The sequence below is a fragment of the Nannobrachium achirus genome, assembly GCF_963921795.1.
Source record: "Nannobrachium achirus genome assembly, chromosome: 15".
Lineage (NCBI taxonomy): Eukaryota > Metazoa > Chordata > Actinopteri > Myctophiformes > Myctophidae > Nannobrachium > Nannobrachium achirus.
This window is the reverse complement of record NC_137822.1, coordinates 14,939,776-14,965,435: the sequence shown is the minus strand read 5'-3', so window position 1 is coordinate 14,965,435 and position 25,660 is coordinate 14,939,776. Positions and strand designations below refer to the sequence as shown.

The following is a 25,660-nucleotide window of genomic DNA, read 5'->3' as shown; positions in this document are numbered from 1 at the left end:
CCTAGAATAACAGAGGAAGGTGCAAAGTCATGACTGTGAAACTTGTAGCTTTTATGAGTTGTCAGTCATCATTTTTGAAATTCCTCTGAACTGGATACAGTGGTGTTTATCTCCATCTAGAGGCAGAAGTGTGACACTGCATAACATGCAGTAGTAGTAGGCATCATAGTGGAAAGTGTTGAGGGTCACTCAAAATGTACAATTCATCCAAACCCAAAACAGGAAGTGAAGTGGATTAATCAAAGAGTAGAAATTAGATTTTAAATTAGCATTATTACTTTGTATAGCACATACAGGTGCACATTTAATGTGCTTTAGTTTAAATGGTAAATGGTGCATTCATATAGCACTTTTATCCAAGGCGCTTTACATAGATTGTGCATTACATTACACACATTCATACACCGGTGGCGGAGGAAGCCATGCAAGGCACCAACCTACTCACCGGGAGGCGGGAGCAATTAGGGGTTCAGAGTCTTGCTCAAGGACTCTTCGACATTAACTCAGGGGGAGTCCGAATTGGAACTGGGAACCCTTCGTGCTCTAATAACAGTTTCTCTACCCCTGAGCTATGCCGCCCCTTTAAACTGAAATACAACAATAGTAACATAGTGGAAGAAATATACAGCGACCACCCTAACTTCCCATGCACACATAACATGTACAGAAAGCATTTAAAAGCCATACTCATCCACATGGTGCAGCATCAATGACCCCCAACACACACAGACACACTACCCCACCGCACCTCCCCACACTAACACTCACACAAAGGAATCATCAATCACTTGCCAACAGTGCTGTTAACTAGTTTCACAAGTGAAGTTCAGTGAACATGAATGGATGTAGCACAAGTGGGGCTCTAAAACAGTAAGACAAAGACTGTCCAAATATTCTACAAATGTTTACAATAGCCTTTTTCTCTACTCCTCACTGAAGAGTGGTTCCTCAAATCCCTCTTGTGATGTGACTCACCTTTCCAGTTGCGCCATGGGAGACAAACTGGGCTCCCTCCTGCCGTGCAATCTGAACCTGGCGGCGGGCGATGCAGGGCCGTGCCACCGAGGTGCCCAGCAGGTAGCGGTCCTCATACAGGGCATTGGCCTGGACCGCAGGCCAGATGAACTCCTCCACAAACTCTGCCTGGATGTCCTCAATAAACACCTACAAATGAAAGGAGAACATGTTTTTGTCTTTGTCTAATTATCATACCGTATAAAATATAATATAATATAAAAATATAATACGTTAATGAATTGCCAAAGGATAATTGTTGCTGTGGTTGTTTCCTTTGAACAATTAAGTCACCATCTAACATGCACAATTTAGAATAAACACTGGTTGTGGCTTGGTGTAAAAGCTGGATGGTTTAATGAATAATTTTTTTCTTCTTTTTCCCCATTCCAGTTAGATAACTCACAGCTAGACGGATTTAAAAATGTGTATTCAAATATGTAAATACTTAAATTATTATAAATTATATTTGATCTTGCCATTCAGACTGCCATTCAGATGCTACATATTAATCCTTGCTAAGCACATAAGAAGACAAACAGCCAGGAGCATGGAGACTGAAGAGATAAATAAATAACAAGCCCCGGGGACAGGCACAGCCCACTGGAGGTACTGAGTAGCATGGAAGCAGACAGGTGCATAGTCTGCATACCAACCAGCAGTGTCTCTACAGAGCTTAAACAGACCACCAAATTGCTCAGCTGCTTGACACGTCAGTTTTATGACACATCCCAGAGTCACCCTCATATGACGTGCACATGTGTGTGTAAACCTCTTTAGTGTTATCTGCTGCTTGAACGGCTTTAAGTCATTTTTTTTATGCCAATTCTCCTACAGTTGGTCTTTAGGGGCAGTGTAGACAACTACATGTCTCCTCTGATGTAGCTGCCAGCTGTGTTTTTTCACCAGACAGTGAGGAGTTTCACCTTCCCTCGTAGTGACAACAAACATGGCCATAAGACAGCAATAAAAACAAATAGCATCAATTAACACATGGAGTGCCTAACATATTCCCAGACGTTTTAGCGTTTCCCCCCGTGAAGTGCCATGGGACCGTCCGGGAACGTGTTAACTCGTTACCATGGTAACCAATAGCCAGCGAAATAATGTAGACAGGACATTGGCCGTCCGTTGACTTGTATTCATCATGGCTGCAGAAAATAGTCCAAGTGTGATTAAACGAAAACATGAATGAATTTCAAGGTCTGCAAATTATGGGCTTAATTTTAGCAATGTTTCTGAGCTGAAAGAAGTATGATTTTACCCTTGTTGTAACTTGACCGTGGAAGGACAAGACAGTGTCAGAAATCACACCCAGATTATTGGCAGCATTCTTGACATTGTTTGACAACCTGCCATGGTGTGAATGGAAGGACAGGGTGGAATTTGGGGGGCCAATTAGGAGGATCCAGACGTAAAGACGTGAGGATCCGGGACATAATACTGTCTGCTTCAGTGGGTTTCAGTGGAGTGCCTGAAAAGGTGGTAGGTTTGGGCACAGCTATATTTTCATCCATCCTTATCACTTATCCCCTTTTTCTTTTTTTGAGCGGTGGTCACAACGCTCCTATACGTGGCCGTGTGTGTGGGTCTGTCTGTCTGTCTGCGTGTCTGTCTGTCTGTCTGTCTGTCTGTCTGTAGCCTGCAGTAACCTTTTCTGACCACACATGTTAAGGGAGGGGCGCTGTTGTTCAGGCCAGGCCAGACCAGGCACACACACACACACACACACGCACACACACGGGACGCACACACACGGGGGAACCACCGCTCAGTTCACACGGGTGTGATTTTACTATTTTGAAAAACATTTTAAAATACTTCAAGCCGATCTACATCACCACGTTGTGAGCTTGTAGATCAACTATTTGAAATGTTCAAAAATGTTTTTCAAAATAGTAAAAAATGGCAGAAAGGTTTGGTTAAGGCATGGACGAAAAGAAAAGATATCATTGCATTGTGTTTCACACTTTCAGTTTAATTATGTATCTTGTATTTTCTCTCATCACCTATGTTTTAACTGGTCTGTTTCATCATTTTACCTCCTCTCTTGACAAGCAGTGAGACACTGAAGAACATGACTATTTACAGTTTTTACAGTATAGTATACATTTTATATTATACTGTAATCATTAGGGGTGTAACGATATAGTAACTGCATCGAAATATCGTTTTTAACTTAAAAAAGTATATCGAAATGAAAACAGCAAAAATCGAATCGTATAGTTTGATTTTGTATCGTATCGAATCGGCAGTGCAAAGAATCGATTGTATCGATACTACCTACTTGTGCATTGTATTTAGCATTTTTAAGAAGAGAAAATTTAAATGAGGGGTTTAATTACTTTTCCATTCCATAAAGCTACACTGGTCTATTATATCGATAAATGCGTGTAATCATGGGTTCATGTCAAGGTGCAGGTTTGTCAATATACAATGTCCATGTATTTGGCAGATAATCACTGTGTTTACTTATTTATATCCATAACAATAGATCTTTCCCTTTAAAACATGCACTATTGACACCTTTCACACAGATTTAATTTCTTTGTTAAATAGTTACTATATCGATTTTAAATCAGTGAATCGAATCGTATTGTATTGCCATGAATGAACCAGTATCGTCCATGTATCGTATCGTCAACCATGTATCGTGATATGTATCGAATCGCTATTAAAATGTATCGTTACACCCCTAGTAATCATGCAACAGTGCATCATTGAAAATAAAACAGATAACATAATTCAAATGTAGAGGTGCATAGAAGAGACAATGCAATAAACTGGAATAACGCTATATGGAAGGAGCAACTAAGAAGGCCTGACAGACATAATGAGCAGAATTTGAAGTACAACGGAAGGATGTAGGGTGCTTGGGAGCAGGATAAAGGGATCAGGGACTGAAACGTCACAGCGTTATGGCCAGAGACAGGAAATTCTATTATATTGACATTATCGCTATTTAATCCAGTATCTGACTTAAAGTCCTGTTCGCAATTTGGTGTTAGGGGAGTTTCTCACCTGAACTGAGTCAGTGGGTCCCTAGACATGAATAATCACAGAGGTGCTCGTCCGCCATAGTGCCAGGAATGGCGCAATGGCCAAATCAAATATGGCCACCAATCGCCTATGATGAAAATCTAACTTTTCTGTTTCTGGGTGTATATGCACGTGTAATACCTCCATTTGGACTAATTGTGGTGTGGGGAATTCATTTCTGATATTGTTTTGACCATTTTGGGTGATTTGGACCTCAAAAGGTCATGGTCAAGGTCATTTTGCTATTCCGAAGACCGTGGGCCATAACTTGGCCATTGTTAGGAGTAAAAACAGGTGCAGTAGGTCTAAATCAACTAATGCTGACATGTATAATTCATTTCTGACATTGTTTTGACCATTAAGGATCATCTTGTCTTTGAAATATCAATGTCAATGCCATTATTCAAAAACGATTTTGTTCATTACTTGCACTTTTATAGTATTTTTTGTAAGTTTGTTACTATTTTATAGTAAGTTTGTTTTGTTTAGAACAAAAAACATACTAGTGAGAAATACAACAACTAAACACCCACATTTAACTTTAAAGGGGGGTTTTAAATGAGTGTTTAAATGAGCAAATAAGACTATTTACAAATAAAAGTGACAAATAAAATTACACAACAAAATAACACACAAAATTAAATAACAATTTCCCTCAAAGTGCACCATATTGTGATTGTGTGCATGCAAGTTAGTATGAGGTGTTTTTACAGGATGGATTTGTCATTGTTCCATGGCAAAATATGATGCACAGAACTTCATCAGTTTCGAGTGTCTTGCTTCAGACATGGCAGGAGTGTACTAAAGTCAAAGTCCTCCTTCCATCCATCAGAGCTTGACATTGACTTTTTGAGGCAGTTGTCCTTTGGACAAGTATATTTCCCATTCACTTGTCCGGGGACAAAAGTCACTTGACCCCCCTTTCTCCCTCCACTCCATAGTATGGGCACTTGTCACAGACAACAGGACAAGCCTTTATGTCATGCCCTGTTCCATGTTCCATTGGTTCTAGTCTTTCCTCAGGTTCCTTGGCTGTTGCAAGCAGGTGGCAAGAAATGCGCTAGAAAGGTGCCTTGTTGGTCTCAGCAGTTGTACTTCTCTGCTACCAATGCTGTGTCTTGTTCTGTCAAGGTCTTTGACTCTCCAAAGTTTGTTAGATATTGTACTTGGTCAGAAGCCATAACTACATGTTTAATCCTCACCTGGCCCATGCAGTCATCTCCTGTCTCCAAGGCATATGTGCTTTGATCACTGTCTTGGCTAGTGGTGCTCCAAGATGAGACTGCTTGATGCAGTTTAGTGCCATACTGCTGCCAGATCTCCTTCATCCCCAGTGCTTGGAAATATGGGGTGTAGTATAGCAGTAATGTGAAGGAGACTACAACTCTCTGGGGTCCGCTCATAGTTAGGTTAGTGAAGGTTAGGGATAGGCTTAGTTATAATGGAGGCTGTACATGCACCAGGTGTCAGCCTCCTCAATCCTATTCAAGATGTCTGGGATCTCTTCTCCACTAGCGACATCATCAACAGAGACAACAGAGCTGATAATGGTAAATGGACTGCATTTACAGTATATAGCGCTCTTCTCCAAAGCGCTGTACAATCTATTTCACATTCGCCCAACAAACACATTCACACATACATTCACACCATGAAACCATGCAAGGTGCTCATCGGGAGCAGTTAGGGGTTCAGTGTCTTGCTTAAGGACACTTCGACAAATAAGCAGGAGGAGCCAGAAATCGACCCTGGAACCTTCAGATTCCAAGGCAGCTGTTCTACCTACATCGCCACAAGCTTGAATGGACACCATATTCCGAACACACAGCTGGAGAGCTGTTTGTTCTCCTCAGACACCCAGAATTTGTAAAGTTGATGAGGGATGGGTGCGTCTGTCGACTCTGTTATCTCTGATGATGATGAGTGGCTCCCTGCAAAAGGGGCTGGAGGTGAAGAGATCCCAAAGTTTGAACTAGATTGGAGAGGCTGTCACCAAACTGCTGGTACATGTGGAGTCAACTGGCCCTATTATAACTAAACCTACCCATAACCCTTACCTAATTGAGGGAATAATGGGTCGCCAGGATTATGAGTAGACCCCAGAGAGTTGTCGTAGTGATACTTCCAAGCACTGGGGATTAAGTAGATCTGGTAGCAGTATGGCACTAGGTGTGCAGCGGCACATGCTTCTACAGCATCAAGCAGTCTCTCATCTTGGAGCACCACTAGCCAAGACAGTGATCAGGGGACATATGCCTTGGAAACTGGAGATGACTGCATGGGCCAGGTGGGGGACTAAGCATGCAGCTATGGCTTCTGACCGAATACAATATCTAACAAACTTTGGAGAGGCAAAGACCTTGACAGAACAAGACACAGCATTGGTAGCAGAGAAGTACAACTGCTGAGACCAACAAGGCACCTTTCTAGTGCATGTCTTGCCACCTGCTTGCAACAGCCAAGGAACCTGAGGAAAGACTAGAACCAATGGAACATGGATGGATGCAAGGAACACTTCGACTCTCGAGGATATGGCTACCTTGCTGATGGATATCGGTGCATCATATTTTGCCATGGAACAATGGCAAATACATCCTGTAAAAACACATCATACTAACTTGGATGCACACAATCACAATATGGTGCACTTTGAGGGAAATTGTTATTTAATTTTGTGTGTGCTTTTGTTGTGTGATTTTATTTGTCACTTTTATTCATAAATAGTCTTATTTGCTCATTTAAACACCCATTTAAAACCCCCCTTTAAAGTTAAATGTGGATGTTTACTTGTTGTATTTCTCACTAGTATGTCTTTTGTTATAAACAAAACAAACGTAATATAAAATAGTAACAAACTTACAAAAAATACTATAAAAGTGCAAGTAATGAACACAATCGTTTTTGAAAAATGGCATTGAAATTGATATTTCAAAGACAAGATGATCCTTAATGGTCAAAACAATGTCAGAAATGAATTATACATGTCAGCATTAGTTGATTTAGACCTACTGCACCTGTTTTTACTCCTAACAATGGCCAAGTTATGGCCCACGGTCTTCGGAATAGCAAAATGACCTTGACCATGACCTTTTGAGGTCCAAATCACCCAAAATGGTCAAAACAATATCAGAAATGAATTCCTCACACCCCAATTAGTCCAAATGGAGGTATTACACGTGCATATACACCCAGAAACAGAAAAGTTAGATTTTCATCATAGCCGATTGGTGGCCATATTTGATTTGGCCATTGCGCCATTCCTGGCACTATGGCGGACGAGCACCTCTGTGATTATTCATGTCTAGGGACCCACTGACTCAGTTCAGGTGAGAAACTCCCCTAACACCAAATTGCGAACAGGACTTTAAGTCAGATACTGTATTATTCCGAGATCTCTTTTTAAGCACCAGATCAAATGAGTGTCCCTTAGCATGACTGGGACCTGTAACAGACTGAACAAGAGTACGATTCATAGAGTTTGATCCAAACGGTTGCTAAAAACAAATGAAGAGGCAGCCAACATTGATAATAATCACTATCAATAAGAACTCTATCAGCATAATAAGCATGAGGAATTCTATAAAACCTAAGCAAATTTGGGAGGCCTATAAATAAGTCTTGCCTTTAACCACTTAAACCCTACATACTGTACTTTGTTGACCAGGATCCCTCAGGGCTCTATACTAGGTCCACTCCCTTTCTCTCTCGACATCAAATTGAGTAGCTGAAAACAGACGATCTACAAGCACACAACAACTGAGCTGTCAGGTCTGCTATTTTCGCAGAATGTATAGGGACACTACGGTTCATGTGGTAAGGCAAAAAGCTACACATTTACACCTCCTTCAATGTCTGTCTGGCTCCCGAGGACGAGTTATTTTATAACGTCTGGGCCGCAACATCTGTCCTTTAATCAGTAAACCAATAAACTGTCTCCAGGCATTAGTCTCTGCAACCACACAAGGAGCAGAGCAGACATCGCTGTTAACACTAGAAGTGAACTTGTATTGGAGTCGTCTGATCTTTCCCCTTACCATAATATCCACTGTTCATGGAAGCGATTTAATCATTATAAATAACATGAAATGAAATTAAAGGGGGCACGATCCATGCACACAGGGGCATTCACACAGGTCTTCAGATTTCATTAATATGTAATGATGTACATTAGTACGACGTTATTACAGCAATGGCCCCATTTAAGTCCTTAGCACAAAAGGTCTTTGCACACTGCTGAGTTTCATATTTATTTTCGGACCAGGGTTGATTTTTTTTCCGATTTTCGCAACTGTCGCCACAGGGTCCCTTCCCTTGTTCTCTCTCTCTCCCCTCCGTTTCCAAAATGCAACGAAAATATGCAGCAGTGTGCAACCAGTTTTACTGTGTGCATAACAGTAACGAAAGTAAACCTGTATATCCAAATAAATAGATTAGTATGTTCTGTTGAAAAGAAGGAGGCAGCACAACACTTAGTCACGATGCAAAAGTTTGGTTTCCTGAGGAAACCAATGTTTCCTCAGGGTGTAACAGAACTGAGTACTCAGCAGATCACTTTTTAGTTAGTACGGTATGTTCTGTCATATGACAGCCATGCTCACCTTCTTTGCACCCAGTTTCATAGCCTTCACCTTGGCAGCTTCGAAGTCCTCATCCTGTCCAATATTTGCCTGCAAGCACAAAATTTGTACAGCCAATCAAATGGAAGACATTTTTACCTGGGTCACTCGAGGCTAATCAAGTTTGTATTGAGCTCGCACCTACAGGATCGAACAAATGCAGGGCAGTGTTGAACTCATAACACATGTGAAGGTGCTGCAAAGCCTGTCAAACAAAGCTATGGGGAAATGAACTAGAACACAGGTAAACCACCTTCTATAAACCTGGGACTATAGTAATACATACAGATACTGTAGTCTATATGTTAGCTTTTAACCATCGTCTGTCTGTCTGTATGTTGGTCAGCAAAATAATGTCAATTAGTTACACGATAGTTTGTCTGCTATTCTTATTCCAACAGGACACAGCTTATGGCAGTAGTTTTCATACTTTTTGTGCCCAAGGCACCTTTATAGCAGATCTCAACACAGTGCATTGAGTGCAACTGGCTAATATTTGATATAGCCTACACACACTGTGGCAGAATGGCTATTACCAAGATATAAATGAGTGCTAAGTATGCACACATAGAATGGCTAGTACTAAGAGAAGGACGTGTGACATGTGATTTCACTTAACATAACACATGATACTGTCTGTGATGCCAAGTTACTGAAGTTATTATCATCATGTCATCAGCGTACTACAAAGTAATTTTAATCTAACAAAATTTGTTGGCTAGGGCCAGGGTAAAGGTGAGATTCACACAAATACTTTATTATAGCTGATATATTTCCAATTTGAATAATCCTTTTAAAATGTAAATATACACCAAGGGGTTTGAGATATAAAGCTCATCTTTAAAGCACAGGAAGGGCATAGTACTGAAACTAAGATGTATTGTGTATTTTACACAAGAGTAGACCATGTTGCTGTGAATGTCATTTAATTTCAACAAAGATCAACAGGTTAGCTATGGGGCGACTGCCGTGCTTTTCTTTTTCTACTCTTCCCGTGAAATGGGTCAGCCCAAAACCAACAAGATCTATGGGGTCACAAGCTTTGCGTGCCATAGCTGTGAACTATGTGCTATGTCTAATAGACAGTAGACACTGCCTTGCCTTCCCCGACTCCCTTTGGCTGTATAGTGTATAGCCAACCACTGAATGAAGAGTTAGGCTACGCAAGAGGGAAATCTGCACGCTGTGCAATTCTGCACCGCCTAAGGGCCAAAAGTTAATCCAGGTAGCTTTGCACTGGTGTTATGCTGCAAAATCCTTTGATAGGGGGTTAACCAGTTAAGCCCCATTTTAAACTTTGGCTATTTGAAAATAGCCGATGTACAAGCTCACAACACGCAATGCATTGTGAGCAAGATAATTTAATTGATATCAGCAGTAATGTGTCCTACCTGATTGACACTAGGGTCTACATTTCTCAGTGGATGAGTAAGCCACCTCCATTTGCTGCAGATGCGCTAGTTACAGTATATTGTACTCTTAACTGTACAATAGTGTTTTTATTTCATCACAATTAATAAGTCAACGTTTCGGTCATTAGACCTTCATCAGGACAGACTGTCATTACGTTTTTTTTGCAAGCTCCTAGACAGTGTGCAGGATTTTTTCTTGGATACCTACAACTTGTATCACAGATTTGTTTGTGAACGATTGGACCTACCTTTGTCCTACGCAAATGTCATCAACTTTTAAGGTTTATGCATTAGCCTTCTTTTTAAGTTAATTTCATCTAAATAAAATGGCTTTCATTTTTCCACTGTGTGAACTTAAAACATTTTGACTTTTGAGTAAGTTATGTAGTCAACAAGACAAGGGAGTAACTCTCAAACACGCACGCACGCACGCACGCACGCACACACACACACACACACACACACACACACACACACACACACACACACACACACACACACACACACACACACACACACACACACACACACACACACACACACACACACACACACACACACACACACACGTCTGCTACCTTACCAAGTACGCAATAACATCATAGCCTTGTTCCTTGAGCCACACCAGAATACATGAGGTGTCCAGTCCACCACTGTAGGCCAGAACCACTGTTCCTTTAGACATGGCGATGCTTTAGTACGTCACAAGCTGTCAATAAAAATGAAATAAAGCTATTACAACAATGCATCCGACACAGCAAAGCTAGATCGCATCATAACTTTAACCACAATGAGCTTTCCAAAACATTCTGAAAAGGCTTGATAACTTTGTGCAGATTCTGACATTCGGTAGGAGAACCAGTTCTGTCAACATCTAAGTAAGGTGGGGTTATGTATTTACTCCTTACATAGACGTTTCTAGGACATATAAAAGAAAAACAAATAGCAGTGGACAATGTCAGTGACATAAAGTGACAAAGTAATCTAGGAGGACCTATTGGCTAACTAACATGTGTGTGGAAGGCATTTTAGTGATGTATTTATTTGTATAATTTGCTATATGTTATTCAGTACTTGCACTTAATGGCCAAATAGTACATTTCATGCTGAAAATCACATCACACACCAACAAAATCTTTCATAATTCATTATTAGGCTACACCACTAATAAAACACAACACACTAGGCCCACCAAAACACAAACACTTGTCCCAACAGGAAAGGAACAAGTTAGACTGTTGATGTCAGTTGTTTTCTTTGCTGTCTAATAATGTGTCATATGATATGGGATGGGCCAAATTGTGGCATGACACGGAAATACATTTTTCATTCATTCATTCATCAATCTTTCTTTCTTTCAATGTAAATGCAAAATAGCATAGATCATACATAACATAAATGTATTTTGCACTGCTGTGTGTTATATATATTATATAATATATATATATATATATATATATATATATATATATATATATATATATATATATATATATAATATATATATATAATATATAATATATATATTCTTTTACCACTTGTTCACTTCACATCCACATCCCATCTTCTCTGTCAGGCACCTTAGCCTTGGTCACAATCTCTTCTCTCTTGTTTTGGCATGCCTTACCCACTCTAGCAGCTGTGATTGCTCTTTTTGAATAACTTCAATCAGCTGTTTCTTTTCTTTTTTTATAGTATAAAATAAATACAATTAAGGACCAACTGTGTATCTGTGTGTGATTCCACCATGTTCACTTCAACTTTAGCCTTTAGGTTAAGATCATGCAGTTATAACGCGTTTATACATTTGACAGTAAAAATCAACGAGCAGAGGGAATTGCAAGCTAGTTCTGCAGCTAGCGGTATTCTAGTGCACTTGTGCAAACCAAGTTCAAGGAATAAAAAAAAGAGTCATATTATGATCCTTACGATATGCGAAAGGTTCTACAACTTACCTTGTGGGCAGTAGTAGTTCTGTAACAGCGTCCAGCAGCAACCAGTGAGCAGGGAGAGTGCCGATCAGATTTTATATGTGATATTACCACGCAGCAACAACCAACCCAACACGTTGTAGTGACCGATGATGATTGGTGGCTTTTGACATGACTGGAATGGATCCCATAGGTCGAAAGGATGGTCGCGTCTCCATTTAAGAACTGGGCACTCAGTGGGCACTGGGTATGTATGTGCCCTGTCTGTGCAAATCTGTATAGGCCTAATGTGTGTTTTAGTCTTGATTTGTGCCATACATTTGAGACTTTCTATCAATCTACCATTTGGTAAATAACCTCTTTATATATTCCTGTATACATATGAATATTGTGGATAAGAAAGAAAGGAAGAAAAGAAAGAAAAACAAATGTCATACATTGCATCATTTATCCTTCTTAAAATATAAATTCCATGACCACCCAAACAGATAAAACTAAAGAAGATACCGGACAAGATAATTATATAAAAACAATAATACATTAGCAATTTTCTGTGTTTTATATTGAACCCGTCTATAAACACAACATGAGATCTCTGTCTAAACACCTGAACATGGCCAGAGCCAGGAATGTAAAATAAGAGCACTGTTTACCTATAATGTTCACTTTTTCTTTTCACTGTTGCTATGTAGGTATTTGGCATAAACATTTAGGCATAACATTTCTACCGCACAGGCCCAGAGAGTTAAAAAAAAGTGTTAAATTTAACGGTAATTCAAATTTTCCCAATCATTTTATAATGTAAGATTTACTGGAAGTGGGCATGACCTTTGGGCACGTAGAACATGACCTGTGCCTCCGAGACCTTGGTGTCAACCCCTGTTTTAGCAGGCACCTTTTCCATAACAAACACAATGTTGAAATTTTGTTGCCATTGTTTTATGATTTCAATGCAATATTGCGTAATAAGGGTCCCAGTCGGATTCATTCTTTTTTTGCCATTTGATTTCCTAAAAGGATGCCTAAAATGAAAAACTATTGATTTAAATTTGTAACCAAGATTAGTCATATTTCATTTTTATATCTCTCACATTTAGTTAGATCTTTCCAACTAACTGGCCTATACATTTTGATTTAATTGGATCTTTCCCCTCTTAGTAACTAAAAGATAACAGCTTCAGACCATGTACAGTATGTGGTGGATCCCATCTTTATAACACATAATTAAAGAATAATTAATAGAATTCTCTAGGAAACCTGTCTGTTCTGGTACAATTTGATTGAAAGTTTTCAAAGTGTACTGTTATTGGTTTGATATCAAGTTCTTCTTCCTCTGTTAGTGATGGTAAATGTATTTTAGAAAGGAAGTCTTGTTGAATTCTTTAATCTTCACTAAAAAGTGTCAGAGTCTGCATATACAGTATCTATGAGCTCCAAAAGTTTCCATTAAATTCTTTGGTGATGTCACTGTGTATTATCATTGCCAACATTTTACTTATTTGGGCCTTTCGTGGTTGAAACGATAGCCGACTTGCTCGATTACCCATTTCATAACATTAACATACGTTTACAATAATCATAACAGTATCTCCTAGTGGCCTCAACCAAAACATACTTCTGCATCTTTAATGTCCTCAATGTGCAGAAATCATGTGATTTATCCAATCTCTTTTTAATTTGTAATTCTCTACCTGAAAGTGAGTTTCGTGTAGTATAAACCAGCTTGATCCATTCTTACTGCCATGCCTCAAATGAGTAATAGTGCAGTCACACCGAACTGCCAATGCGGCGGATTCTCCCAGTGCTTTTCAATGGTGACGGAGCGGTTGCCATTCACAGATTTTCGCAAAGAAACGCTCCATTCCCATTGAACAGCATTGGCAGAATCTACTGCATAGGCCGACTCTAAGTTCGGTGTGACTGCACCCCAAGACTGAAAAAGAGGCTGAAATTCACAAACTGTTTATCAGCTCACAAAGACAAAACAACACCAAAACAAAAAGGAAAATGGAAAGACTAAACCAAAGCAAAAGAGTAAAACCACCAGAGAGAGTGTGATCTATGGGGGACGAACCATCTTTAGTGAATATGCAGTCATCAATGCATGTAAGGTGACGGTCCATAGCTTACTTTCGTCTCCCAGTACTTGTATAGCTAAGACCATGTCCATGTAGACTTGTAGATCTTCTGGAGAGCTGCAATCCCTCTTTTGTCACATTTGCACACACAGTGGTCCATTTGGTCCAAGGACTGTCGGTTACCTGCAACTTGAATCTCGTCCTTGAGCATTGGCTCAAGGACTAATATATTAAGTAATTGTTTGTACCATTCTCCAGGAAGTTCTGGACATGGAGACAGAGCCTTTTTTCTTATTAGTCAAAAATGCCTCACTCACATCATAAGATTTGACTCTATGACTGCAGCATCTGGCTTTATATTTCATTATTAATGGAGAAAAATCCAGTGGTGGAGAAACAAACCCAGTCAGACAGTCATCAATTACTTCCAAAGCTTCATCGTACCATATAGAATCTACAATACAATGTACATTATACTTACCTTGTGAGAAGACAAAAAACACATACGTGCCAATAGAGACAATAATGGCTTTTTGCATTTTTATTTCTTCACCATGAACTTTCAAAATCAAAAACAAATGATCAAAATACAATATAAACTTCTGTAAATCAATACACTGAATATCTTTATTTTCTTAAACAGGGCTAAGACACTGAGCAAAGACAAAGTCCACATGGCTACTGACTCTGCTTAGTCTCCTTTGCTTTTCTAGATGGCATATTATGGCGTTTCACAAATATTGAGCCTCCCCCTATTGTCCCCAATCACACACACAGTTCACTAGTTAGGCATTTGCCAAAGACATACAGTACAGTGTCCAAAACAAGAAATCCAGGAGCTAACGACTGTGTCGCAACCTTAAATTTTAGCCATTTTTGAAAATATTCTCCTATAACGACATGCCCAAAATAGGGACACCGGGTTGAAAGTGGTACAACTTCAGTCCACAACTTAGTACACCACGTACCATTTCTCCGACCAAATTCAACCCTCGTGTACAAACAGTAGTCGATCACCACAGACTGAATGTGTATATATGACGGATCAGGCATCTGAAAAAGGGGAGGTGGAAACCAAACTAGAGAAAGGTCCTCTTGTTTCAGTGTCCAACGTCTCATGATCGATATGGTCTTAGATGATCCAATATCCACTAAAAGTGGAGAAAAGACAAACATCCGTGCACAGAACCAAAACTGATATACCCCTTCCCACTATTTGTCACAGAAATGTGGATTATATATAAATATGAGAGATTGAGGCATAACATCCGTCATATTCATAAATTCCACGGGAAAAGCAAAGATACCTTTCCTTCTAAAGCTCAACCCTTCACTTGTGCGTTAGTTACCTTGCACTTTGACACAAATAATTAATTAGGCCATTTTTTAACTCCTACTGTGAAAAATGGGGACATAAATATATATATATATATATATGGTATATAAAAATCCAGTATCCAACTTGATGAACTCCAAAAACAAAAACAAAAAAAGAACCAGCAGCTGGGAGAAAAAAAAAAAAAAAAGACCCAGAGTGTCTAATGCTGGGTGAGGTGTTTGTTGCTGGGGATATGATAGGCAAAAAGAACAAAACTAAAGTGTACCCTAGCATGGAGAGAGAGGAAGGAAGGGAGGGAGCGAGCGTCTTTGTGTCCTGGTAGGTGGTAGGGGGGGGCAGTTAGTGGTGCTGTGTCATTCTTTCAACCCACCCTCTTCCTACCACTCCTTCTTCTTCTCATCCATGGACACCCCTCCAGGCCCCAACGCCACCACCAGCAGCAGGCCACCGATGACCGAGGTGGTCTGGAAGAAGTCGTACTTGAGGAAGTCGTGCATGGGCTTATAGGCCGGGACGGTCCAGAAGGCGTTGAAGTAAACGTTGATGGCCAGGAGCCATATCACTAAGGTCAGCGCTGCCAGCTTGGTTTTGAAGCCAATGGCCACTAGGATGATGAGGGCAGTGCCCACCATGTTCTGCAGGATCTGCAGAGGAAAGCAAAAGGTTTAGTAAGGGAGGGTTTGTTAGTATTTGCATTTAACACTATATAGGTTACAACTAGCCTCACAACAGCCAGACTAAGCACATTTGTGATGGCGTTGCTCGGGATGGCTGTGCCAGGCTAGGTTACAACCCCCCCTGTTGCGTTTGTTGAATCCATGGGGACAAAAACAAATGAGTGCAAGATGTGTGGGTGGCTGGCTCTGAAACAGTGGACGCTAAAGCTAATCTAATGCTGGTATTAAAAAAAAAGAAATAGTTACACAAAATATTTTGGATAACAACTTGATGTAATAAATGGAAGGTGAGAGTCTAATGATACATTTTACATTGAAACATGAAAGAAACAAAACGTTGTTATTTAAACTCAGAAAGGATTTATTTGGGAATATTAATGTTAGGATTGTCAAACTGTCCGAGTTAGCTTGCTAACGTAAACTATGTTAGGATTTTCAACATTATAACATTTAAAAGATTATCTACAAGCTCTAAACACGCTGCAATGTGACACATTGTGAGCCTGTGGATTTAAACATTTGTCGTACGACAAAGAATATAGGACTTTACAACACCAAATATAAACCACTTCTGAAGCTCTGTCATAACATCTTTCAAAGATTGAACCACAAAAACTTCACCTACTATTCCACAACAGACCAACTGACAAATAACAGATACGAATCTGTCGGTTCTTTAATCACATCAGGGTATTAAATGACAATTGCATTTCTTGCCGGAAACAGATTTCCCGGAAGCACTTTGGTTATTATGTTGACATGGATCCTGAGGAATTACATACAGTACTTACTCATGGCCCAAAACTATGTATGAAAAAGGGCCTAAATGTTTGTACCGCTCACAACAAAACAATAGTCATGAGACTCACTGTTGAATCGTCGAATTCTTGACATCCTGATATTCACATTTACCATGTCCTCCTCATGGGAACCCATTTTACTGAATCACATACTGTATTACAGTGGTTCCCAAACCTTTTAACCCATGACCCAAAACAGAGATGAGATGTTTCCCCGGGAGCCAAACTAGTGAAACTTTTAGCTTGCAGATGTAGGCTATTTATTTTTGGTGTACAACACCCATATACAACAAAGTGTAAATCAGGCTATAGGCTAAATTGTTATTGTTGATACTCACAGAGAAGAAGTTGGAGTCAAAGTGCAACAGTGTCATGAACATAAGCACAAGGAGTACCCGGCCTCCCAGCTGCATGTACTGCTTTGGTGAACTCTCTCCCATCGAGGGGACCCCTGCAAACATGCTCTTCCCTTCTGAACGAGACTCAGCCAGCAGCAGAAGCAGGCCACCGCCAAGGGCCAGGTTTCTATGGAAAGTGGAAGAGGGCTAAGTTACTGGTTTGTAGAACAGCGTTTATAGCAGAGAAGCAGTCCGATAAAGTGGTGATGAATCTGAAGTCAAGCATACATGTGCTATCAAATTCAAATCTGTGCGCCTTCAGTTAAATATATATAATATAAGTTACTAAAGTAAATAAATGGGAACAATAAATATTAGGTAATATGCTAGGCATATATGGCCGGGTCATCAGTTCTTCTCCTTCATTTTCTTGAGTTTAGTCATTGCCAATTCCTCATGTGGTGTCCATTGTTTTTACATCTACGCCACCTGGTGGCCCATTTTGGACATTGATTGTGATAGAAAACACCTTGACATTAGTAAAAGAGAATTCTTTACTGTTAGTTATCTCTGCCAGGAAATCATCTTTTCACCCTGTCTGTCTGCAGCTAATCATATTACATACATACTGGACCAATCAGCATCAAATTAATTGTGCATGCTGACGGCAGGACAAGGACCTCAAATATTTTCCAATTTGGTCAAGAACAGCTGCGTCCTTTTATTTTATTTATAATCACATTGCTCCTGTCCTCTGGCTTATGGAATGTAATGTAGCAGAAGAACTATCCAATGGCTCCTATATTAGGCCATGTCACCATTTAATATGTTTTTTCCTTTCTTCAAAGCACTACTGGCCCACATCACACAGAGATACCTACCTCATCAAAAACTTAACGTCCCATAAAATGCTGTACGCAACAGTCTGGAAAAAAGGGAAAATATAGTAAATAAAACACAATGATGTTCTGTTGCATGTTTTCAAGGACCTTTTGAATAGAATGTGTGTGACATTCTCACCTGTAGAGCTATGATCCCGAATAAACCAAAGCAGGCATACTGTACAAAATTTCTACTGAGGATGAGGACACAGCCACCTGTTGACACACAAAGAAAGAAAGAAGATTAAATACAGTGACATTACCTCAAATACAGTAGAGGTATATTACCTCTAGACCAGGGGTCTTCAACGTTTTCAGGCCAAGGACCCCTTAGCTGAGAGAGAGATGAAGCAGGGACCCCCAGATTCCATATAGTTTCATCGTTTGACAGCACAATCATCAGTGTATTTTGTGTCAATAGATTTTATGTCAATTTGTGTTATCAGATATGTAACCACTTGAACCGTCAATACTTAATAAAGTTGATCTTTCACTCTGTACTTAGTCTGCTCTTTTTCCCCTCTACAAAACCTCTTTGCCGAAAATAGCTGATCTACAAGCTCACAACGCCTCGCAGTGCGAGGCGTTGTGAGCTTGTAGATCTGCTATTTTCAGCTAAAGTTCTCAGAATATGGACACTAGGTTTCAAGTGGTTAATATAAAAAAGTAGAAAAAAAAAACAACTTTCTATCACTCAAAGTTTTGGAGGACCCCCTGTAGTAACTCTGAGGACCCCCTAGGGGTCCCGGACCCCCTGTTGAAGACCCCTGCTCTAGACAGTTGGAAAAGGTTGTTCTTCATTCTTTGATTGATGACATAAAAATGTCAAATTGTAGCAGCGGTTGTGTTGTGTACTGTATAAATGTATTGTGGTATGGATACATGTAAGTTCTCTGATGCCATATATACTATATAATAGGTAGTTTGCTCTATGGGTTGCCGAGCATGCTGAGGTTCATGGCAAAGGCATGGTATCCATACAAAGTTTGGGCAAAATTTGGGCAATGCCCAAACTTTGTATGTCTGCCAACAATATGACCGCAAGCAGTATGTCCATATTTGAAGTTGTATGTTTTTCTTTTTTGTAAACGAACGAGCTACTTTGCCGAATTGTCGTACAACAGTGTTTCGAAACTGTAACCGATCTAAAAGCTCACAACGTGTCCCAATGCAATGAGCGTGTAGATCGGCTACTTAAGCTCATTTTGAATACTTTTAAACGTGAAAGTGGTAAATACCGTGGGTTTTATACAGACAGTATTTAACCAATGAAAAATATTGACAATACATTAACATTTCGTAAAAGGTAACAGTTCAGACCCGACAGTGACGACGATATGCAAATATTGTCCAACAATTTTAAAAAATACCAGAAATAGCAGATCTCACAAAGCATCGCAATACAACGAGTTGTGAGCCTGAATTAGCATTAAAAAAAGTGGCTGTGGCTGTTCTGCACGTGACATGTGATTGGCTAATTGTATGATGTGGTGTGTACTAGGTTCCTACATGTAACTGCTGATATACAGTATACCTGACCGTGAGTCAAGTGTCAGAAAAGGACAATGTCTTCCTGACTACCAAACTGCCTGTTATAGTACTGTTTAGTCAAATGTTGCCTTTAAGCTTATCAGTTAAATCTTTTGTAAATACTGTAAAAATAAGCCACGCAATATTATTTGGAAAGAAGGAGGGCAGTCATTAATGCCGGCTTTACTTTTTTATGCAGATAAGCCACCTACAGTATGTGCGTGCTTATACTATAGCATGCCAGCATTCTACTATCAGAGGCATGCATAACCATGTAAACTGACTTCATATCGTAATTTCACGCTCACCCTTTCTTTCGTTAGATCGCTCTTTTTACTCTCTCCTCCTCTCTCTTTCCAACATACACTTGAGAGAATAGCCTTCAGTAGACTTTATGGTAAATGGTGCATTTGTATAGCGCCTTTATCCAAGGCGCTTTACATAGATTGTGCTTTACATTCACCCAATTCACCCATTCACACACACATTCATACACCGATGGTGGAGGAAACCATGCAAGGCACCAACCTGCTCACCGGGAGCAACTAGGGGTTCAGAGTCTTGCTCAAGGACTCTTTGACACTAACTCTGGGGGAGCCCGGATTCTAACTGGGAACCTTTCGGGAACCCTCCATTTCTCTACCCCTGAGCCAATGCCGCAGTACATTAGCCTTCACAATGCTGCAGAACTGTACATTAGCCTTCACTTTCACTTCATGAAATAATACAGTATATATGTGTTGTTATTACTATTATACTATTATACTAGGCCTATTTATTTAGGGTAATGTATTTAAATGTGTTGCTTAAGTAATGGACTGACTCACATCAACCATTTTCTCTCTCACGCATCCCTACTGTGCATGTGTGAGAGAGAGGGACAACATACAGATACGTTAAGTACACTAATTTGAATGAGCAGCATAAATACAATCAGGGAAAAACTGAAGAGAAGCAGGGAGTAGTTCTGGGCAGAAAGGTGCACAGACTGAGTCCGCAGACCATAGATTACATATCCTTGTTCCACCATGTCGGCTCTGCCTTTTACAGAGGCAGCTGGCTGATATCGATTCAGAAATCTAACTACATTCACTTCCGCCACAAAGGGTTTCATGTAAATGGACCCACAATCAGTTTCTGTACCTTATACACGGAACACTGTAACGACATGATGGGGCAACATTCCTGCCCTTTAACGGGCAGTGTAAAAGTTACACTTTGTGTGTTGCATTGATTTTGTGAGGATCTGTTCATATATAATATTGAGCACTGGGTGGTTAGCTATCTGTAATCATTCTTCAATCACTTTTCATTAGGTAGTTTACATTTTCTTAATATATATTTTTTAATATTTATCTTATTAACAAAAATCCATACCGCCCCAGCCCTTAATGTGAAATAAATACATTAGGTTGTCATTATAAATATAGAGTGTACCCATGCTGTAATCTCATAGTGAGAGACAGTTAAGAGAGCTCACAAACAAGACAAAGGGAGAAAGAGTGAAAGTGAAAGTGAGTTTTATCATTTTAGAATGGGTTTCACAACTTTAGCATGCTCAAGAACAGCGTTCGTCAATCGTCACTCAGTGAAGCAAAATGTTTCAGTATTGGAGCGTCTATGACTGTGGTCTGCTACGTTGTCATCCCATTTTGTCAGTTCATTAACACGCCGCTCCCGGAAAGCCGCCATGCAGTACAGTTTAAGCACACATTGGGGGGGGGGGGGGGGGGGGGGGGTTATTCTGTGCAGAAAGGCAAAGCCAGCATTAATGGACTCTTAGCTCACTGATATTGTGCAATCCATGTGTAAAAGTGGCTAGTGCTAGCCTCAATTCCTGATCAGTTTGTCAACCATAACATTAAGAGCCATTCTGCTTACAAGGCAATTGTTATTGGCTCCAAAAGTCGGAGTACCGGTTTGATCTTTTGCAGCAGCAGGTAAAGTAAATATTATTATTCAAAAATGAACAAAAATAGCCAATCTGCAAGTGCAAGCTCACAACTCGTTGCATTCTCAGCATTTTTTTCCCACAAGAAGACTTTCTTGTGTGACGCATAACTAAATAGGGCTTGTGTGTGGTTGATTCCTAACTTGATATTAGGTCAATTCTATTTTAACCCATTTAGGCCTAGAATTATTGAATGCTTTAACCAGTGAAAAATAGCAGATATACAAGCTCACGGCGCGGCACCGAGTGCCGCGCTGCGAGCTTGTAGATCTGCTATTTTTGAAAAAGTCGTGAAAATATGTGCAAATCTTTGACTATAAGTATTTTCAAAGCGAACGTTTGTAACTCAAATTTTGCTTCTGGGGGGTCCCTGCTGGAACTAGATATTTTGAGATGCGGGTCCGTAGCCAAATAAATATAATTTTGGGGGTCCTTCACGTGAAAAGGTTTGAGAACCACTGACATAGTAGTCTCTCAAGAACAGACTAACTGAGCTCCAGTTACGTGAAAAGGACCTTTTCTTTGACGATGGCCAGCCAGATTGCTGACATAGAAACATAGGTTTTTCAAAAAGTCTTAGAAGGATTCAAAAGACACTTATAGAATCGGGTCAAAATTCTAATTTTCACGATTTTTCAAAAATAGCAGATCTACAAGCTCGCAGCGAGGCACTCGGTGCCGCGCTTGAGCTTGTATATCTGCTATTTTTCAATAGTTAAAGCATAAAATAATGATGGGATAATAACAGTGTCTTGGCTGGGCCTGTGTGCAGCCCATCACTCACCCAGCTGCCCAATGAGGTTGAGTAGCACAAAGCAAGTAGCCAGGAAGTAGCCACAACTCCAGGTAGCCTCGATGTAGTCTCTCTGCTCATTCCACTGGAACCACATTCTGATGCCATCTTCCAAGAAGGTGCTAATGAGACACAGGCGGGCCAGGTGAGGCAGGTACTGCTTGGTCACCCGCAGAAACTGAAGTAGAGTATAAAAGTCAAGTGGGTGTTATTGTGTGGTCATAAAACGGTGGCTGGAAAAGCAATAAAAGGGGATTACATGTGTTCACTAAGCCCTAATATATAAGGGTTAAAAAAAATACAGCAATATCTTTCATATCTTTAACACTCACCACAATAAGCAAAAAGACAAACACTGTAAATGTTATAGGATCACAAAACTGTATATACAGTGTGACCATACATTACATACATCGCATACATTACATCCACACACACACACACACACACACACACACACACACACACACACACACACACACACACACACACACTTATCAATATGTTTGATGGTCAGTTAATAACACAGTTATAAACAAGATGGTTTGCAGTGAATGAAGAGACACGTAGTAACAATTTGCCATGGCCTGTCCTCCACCTTATATGCAAGGCCTGTGGTGTCCCTAAATAGAATTCAGATCCAATCCAACTAGGCTATCCCAAAATGATTGTATCACAGGAGAGAGGAGACAGGACATGACCATGACCTATTTATGACTGTAGTCGGACCTCAGAGAAAGTATCCGGATGTAGTCTATTTAAATACATTTATCAAAGCCTGACTGTCACCAATTTCGAGCCATGTCATTTTCCAGAATTTCCACGCCGATTACTAATCCGGTTGTTATGCATTTGACCTATAACTGCAGTCAGTGTGAGTGGATAACACACATTTTTACCACTCGAGTTAATTGGTTATACTACTTAGCAAAAAATAGCCGCTCACAAGTTATGTGTGTTAACATTTCGATTATTTGACATTCCCAAAATACGAAAGCCAGGGTTAATGTTGTTTAAGGTATGACTGTCAACCTTCGCTGCTGTGACGCAGGGAAGGACCTCTTTGAAGCAACCAATGACATGTTCTGTAACTTGCTGTGGTCGTAATATTCAATCTAATTCTGATTATTTGTGTATAAACCTTGTTTAGGTAGGTTAGGCTTATACTTGGAGCATATTTGATCAACACCTCAACATATTCCCTCTTAGAGATCTTAAAGTAGAAATTACTGTATGTATCCCTCTATTAAGACTACTATTGAAATGTTACAGCACATGAAAGCTGAAAAACACACTGAAAACTAGGCATAAGCTATATCCACAATGAAAAGAGGATTTGTTAATGCTTGTTATAATAATATAGTTACATTTCTGCACTGCAAAGGTTCTCTGCAGTGTTCTACATTATCACCAGACAAAAATAGACTGTGGCCTCTCGGTGTTAACTTGTACCCCAAAATACCTTCTTTGCATACCTAGGCATTCAAGTCATTCCTTACAATTATCAAGATGCTGAATGTGTTACTACTGTACTAACACAGGCCACCCTATAATGTTTCACCCAAACCCAATTCACGATTAGATTGATAGATTGTGCTACTACTACACTTGCGGTAAAGTATGTGATCATGACCTTCTCCTGCCCCTCCTATCAAGCAGTCCACATCAGCACTGTCAGACCTTGGCAGCCTATCAGGAGGGACCAAGTAACTCCCACATGGCCTGTTGTGTGGCGTATGAATGGAGGAGCAGCAAATGGGACGAGCCTGAGGGTGCTGTGACAGTCTAGACAATCCAGGAGAGTGTAGTAAGGAAATACATTTACAGTTGTAACAGCTATCACTCTGTGATAAGCCATGCAGACTTGGTAGAATGTCTGAGACATTAAAAAACAAATGTTGAAGACTGGGAGGTCTAATTTGTGTTCTGCTGGCAAAAGTTCAACATGTATTAAAAGGTAGCCTACTACTTGTGCAACATTTTCAGTAAGTTGAATCAACAAAACTGCGAAAGCCCAAAACGAATGACTACGGTCTGCCTTTTTAAATATGTCACACAAAAACATCCTGCCCCTCAGGAAATAGGGTACTAAACTAGTAAACTAGTATCAAGATCAAGTAAGTTGCAGTAGCTTTCTAATGACAGTATTACGTAAGTCTTTCTTCCTGTCTATCAATTGTCCTGGGTTACAGTTCTGACACTCGATATGGTTGGTTGGTTCAAATGATGAAGTTCAATTATTACGTTGAATGGTGGAACACTTACAACCCCATGTAACACAACCGCAGGGAAACTGCAAAAGCCCTGCAACTTATAACATTAGTTACCCAATGAACATTGCCTAAGCCTCCATCTGTGTTAAGCAATCACAGTCACACAGTGCCACTCTGCAATAGGAGTTTATTATGTTAGCCACTTAAATTACAAAACGTAATTAATGATGAACTGTCATGAATACTCGTTTGCATATGCCTGGCTGGTTTGAATGGCCAAATGTGACGTTAATGGATCTGGATGAGTAACAGACAGCTATACAAATAGCTTGTCAGAATGACATTTTGCACAAAAGAAATGTCTATGTCTGATTAGTAATACGTGTTATTCTAGCATTGACTATAAGCCATGTAGTCATATTCAATGGCACTTTAGCAGGCTGAGTGCAGAAGACAAGTCACAGTGCATTCTTGAAGTGTTTATTAAAATGTGAATAATTTGATTTAGTGGCCAAACTGCGAAGACGTATGCATAGATAACATACCCGATACCCCCACAAAAAGTGGATTGATTCCAGGGACTCTCTAGGTTCATTTAGAGGGGTCTAAAACGACCCTTCCAAGTCTGTAACTCACTGACAGTACACAAATGGAGCCAAATGGACCCTAACGAGTCCATTTGGTTCCATTTGTCAGAGTTAAGGGAATACCTTGAAATGTAAAAGTTTGAGAAACCACTGTATTAGAGAAGCCATTCAAGAAATCACTTTTCCTCCACTGCACTGCACTGCCAACTTGTTAGCCCACAGCTAACATGGCTAGAGAGGGCTAGCTGACAACTGGCAGCCCAGAATGAAAGTTACCTGGTCGGCCACGTCCTCGGCTGTACTCATGAGCTCCTCTTGCCCCATGCTTTACAATACTTGAGGCTCCACGCGACGACACTTTTCTGTGCGAGGGATTTTCGCGAGCCGATATGTCCAAAGTGTTTCTCTTCCCCCGTTATTATTTACTTCAAGAATTCTTGTTTGCCTCAGTGAAGGCTGGG

At 40.1% G+C, this 25,660-nt stretch overlaps 2 protein-coding genes across 2 annotated transcripts in view; both read right to left on the bottom strand.

Annotated features, from left to right (window-relative positions):
* The window catches only part of ass1 (argininosuccinate synthase 1), a 43,622-nt gene extending 31,497 nt beyond the window's left edge, over positions 1–12,125 (bottom strand). Inside the window, exons 1-4 of the mRNA XM_080742989.1 lie at positions 12,037–12,125; positions 10,665–10,790; positions 8,652–8,720; positions 976–1,164 (exon numbers count right to left, since the gene is read on the bottom strand). Of these exons, the coding sequence (XP_080599115.1) occupies positions 976–1,164; positions 8,652–8,720; positions 10,665–10,766 (360 nt within the window). The 5' untranslated portion in view covers positions 10,767–10,790; positions 12,037–12,125. The remainder of the gene's footprint in view (positions 1–975; positions 1,165–8,651; positions 8,721–10,664; positions 10,791–12,036) is intronic.
* A 2,565-nt stretch (positions 12,126–14,690) lies between these two features.
* surf4 (surfeit 4) lies at positions 14,691–25,660 on the bottom strand. Its single transcript, XM_080743202.1, has 6 exons — positions 25,476–25,660; positions 22,391–22,577; positions 18,265–18,341; positions 18,126–18,169; positions 17,245–17,431; positions 14,691–16,073 (listed from the first exon to the last, which is right to left on the bottom strand). Exons 1-6 carry the CDS (start codon positions 25,521–25,523, stop codon positions 15,807–15,809), a joined length of 810 nt encoding a protein of 269 aa, XP_080599328.1. The 5' UTR covers positions 25,524–25,660; the 3' UTR covers positions 14,691–15,806.

Coding starts and splice junctions, on each gene's coding strand:
- surf4 (XM_080743202.1), bottom strand. CDS start 25,523: ATGGGGCAAGAGGAGCTCATGAGTACAGCCGAGGACGTGGCCGACCAG. Junction 22,578..25,475: donor CCGAGGACGTGGCCGACCAG/GTAACTTTCATT, acceptor ACTCTACTTCAG/TTTCTGCGGGTGACCAAGCA. Junction 17,432..18,125: donor GACGTTAAGTTTTTGATGAG/GTAGGTATCTCT, acceptor CACTTTCCATAG/AAACCTGGCCCTTGGCGGTG.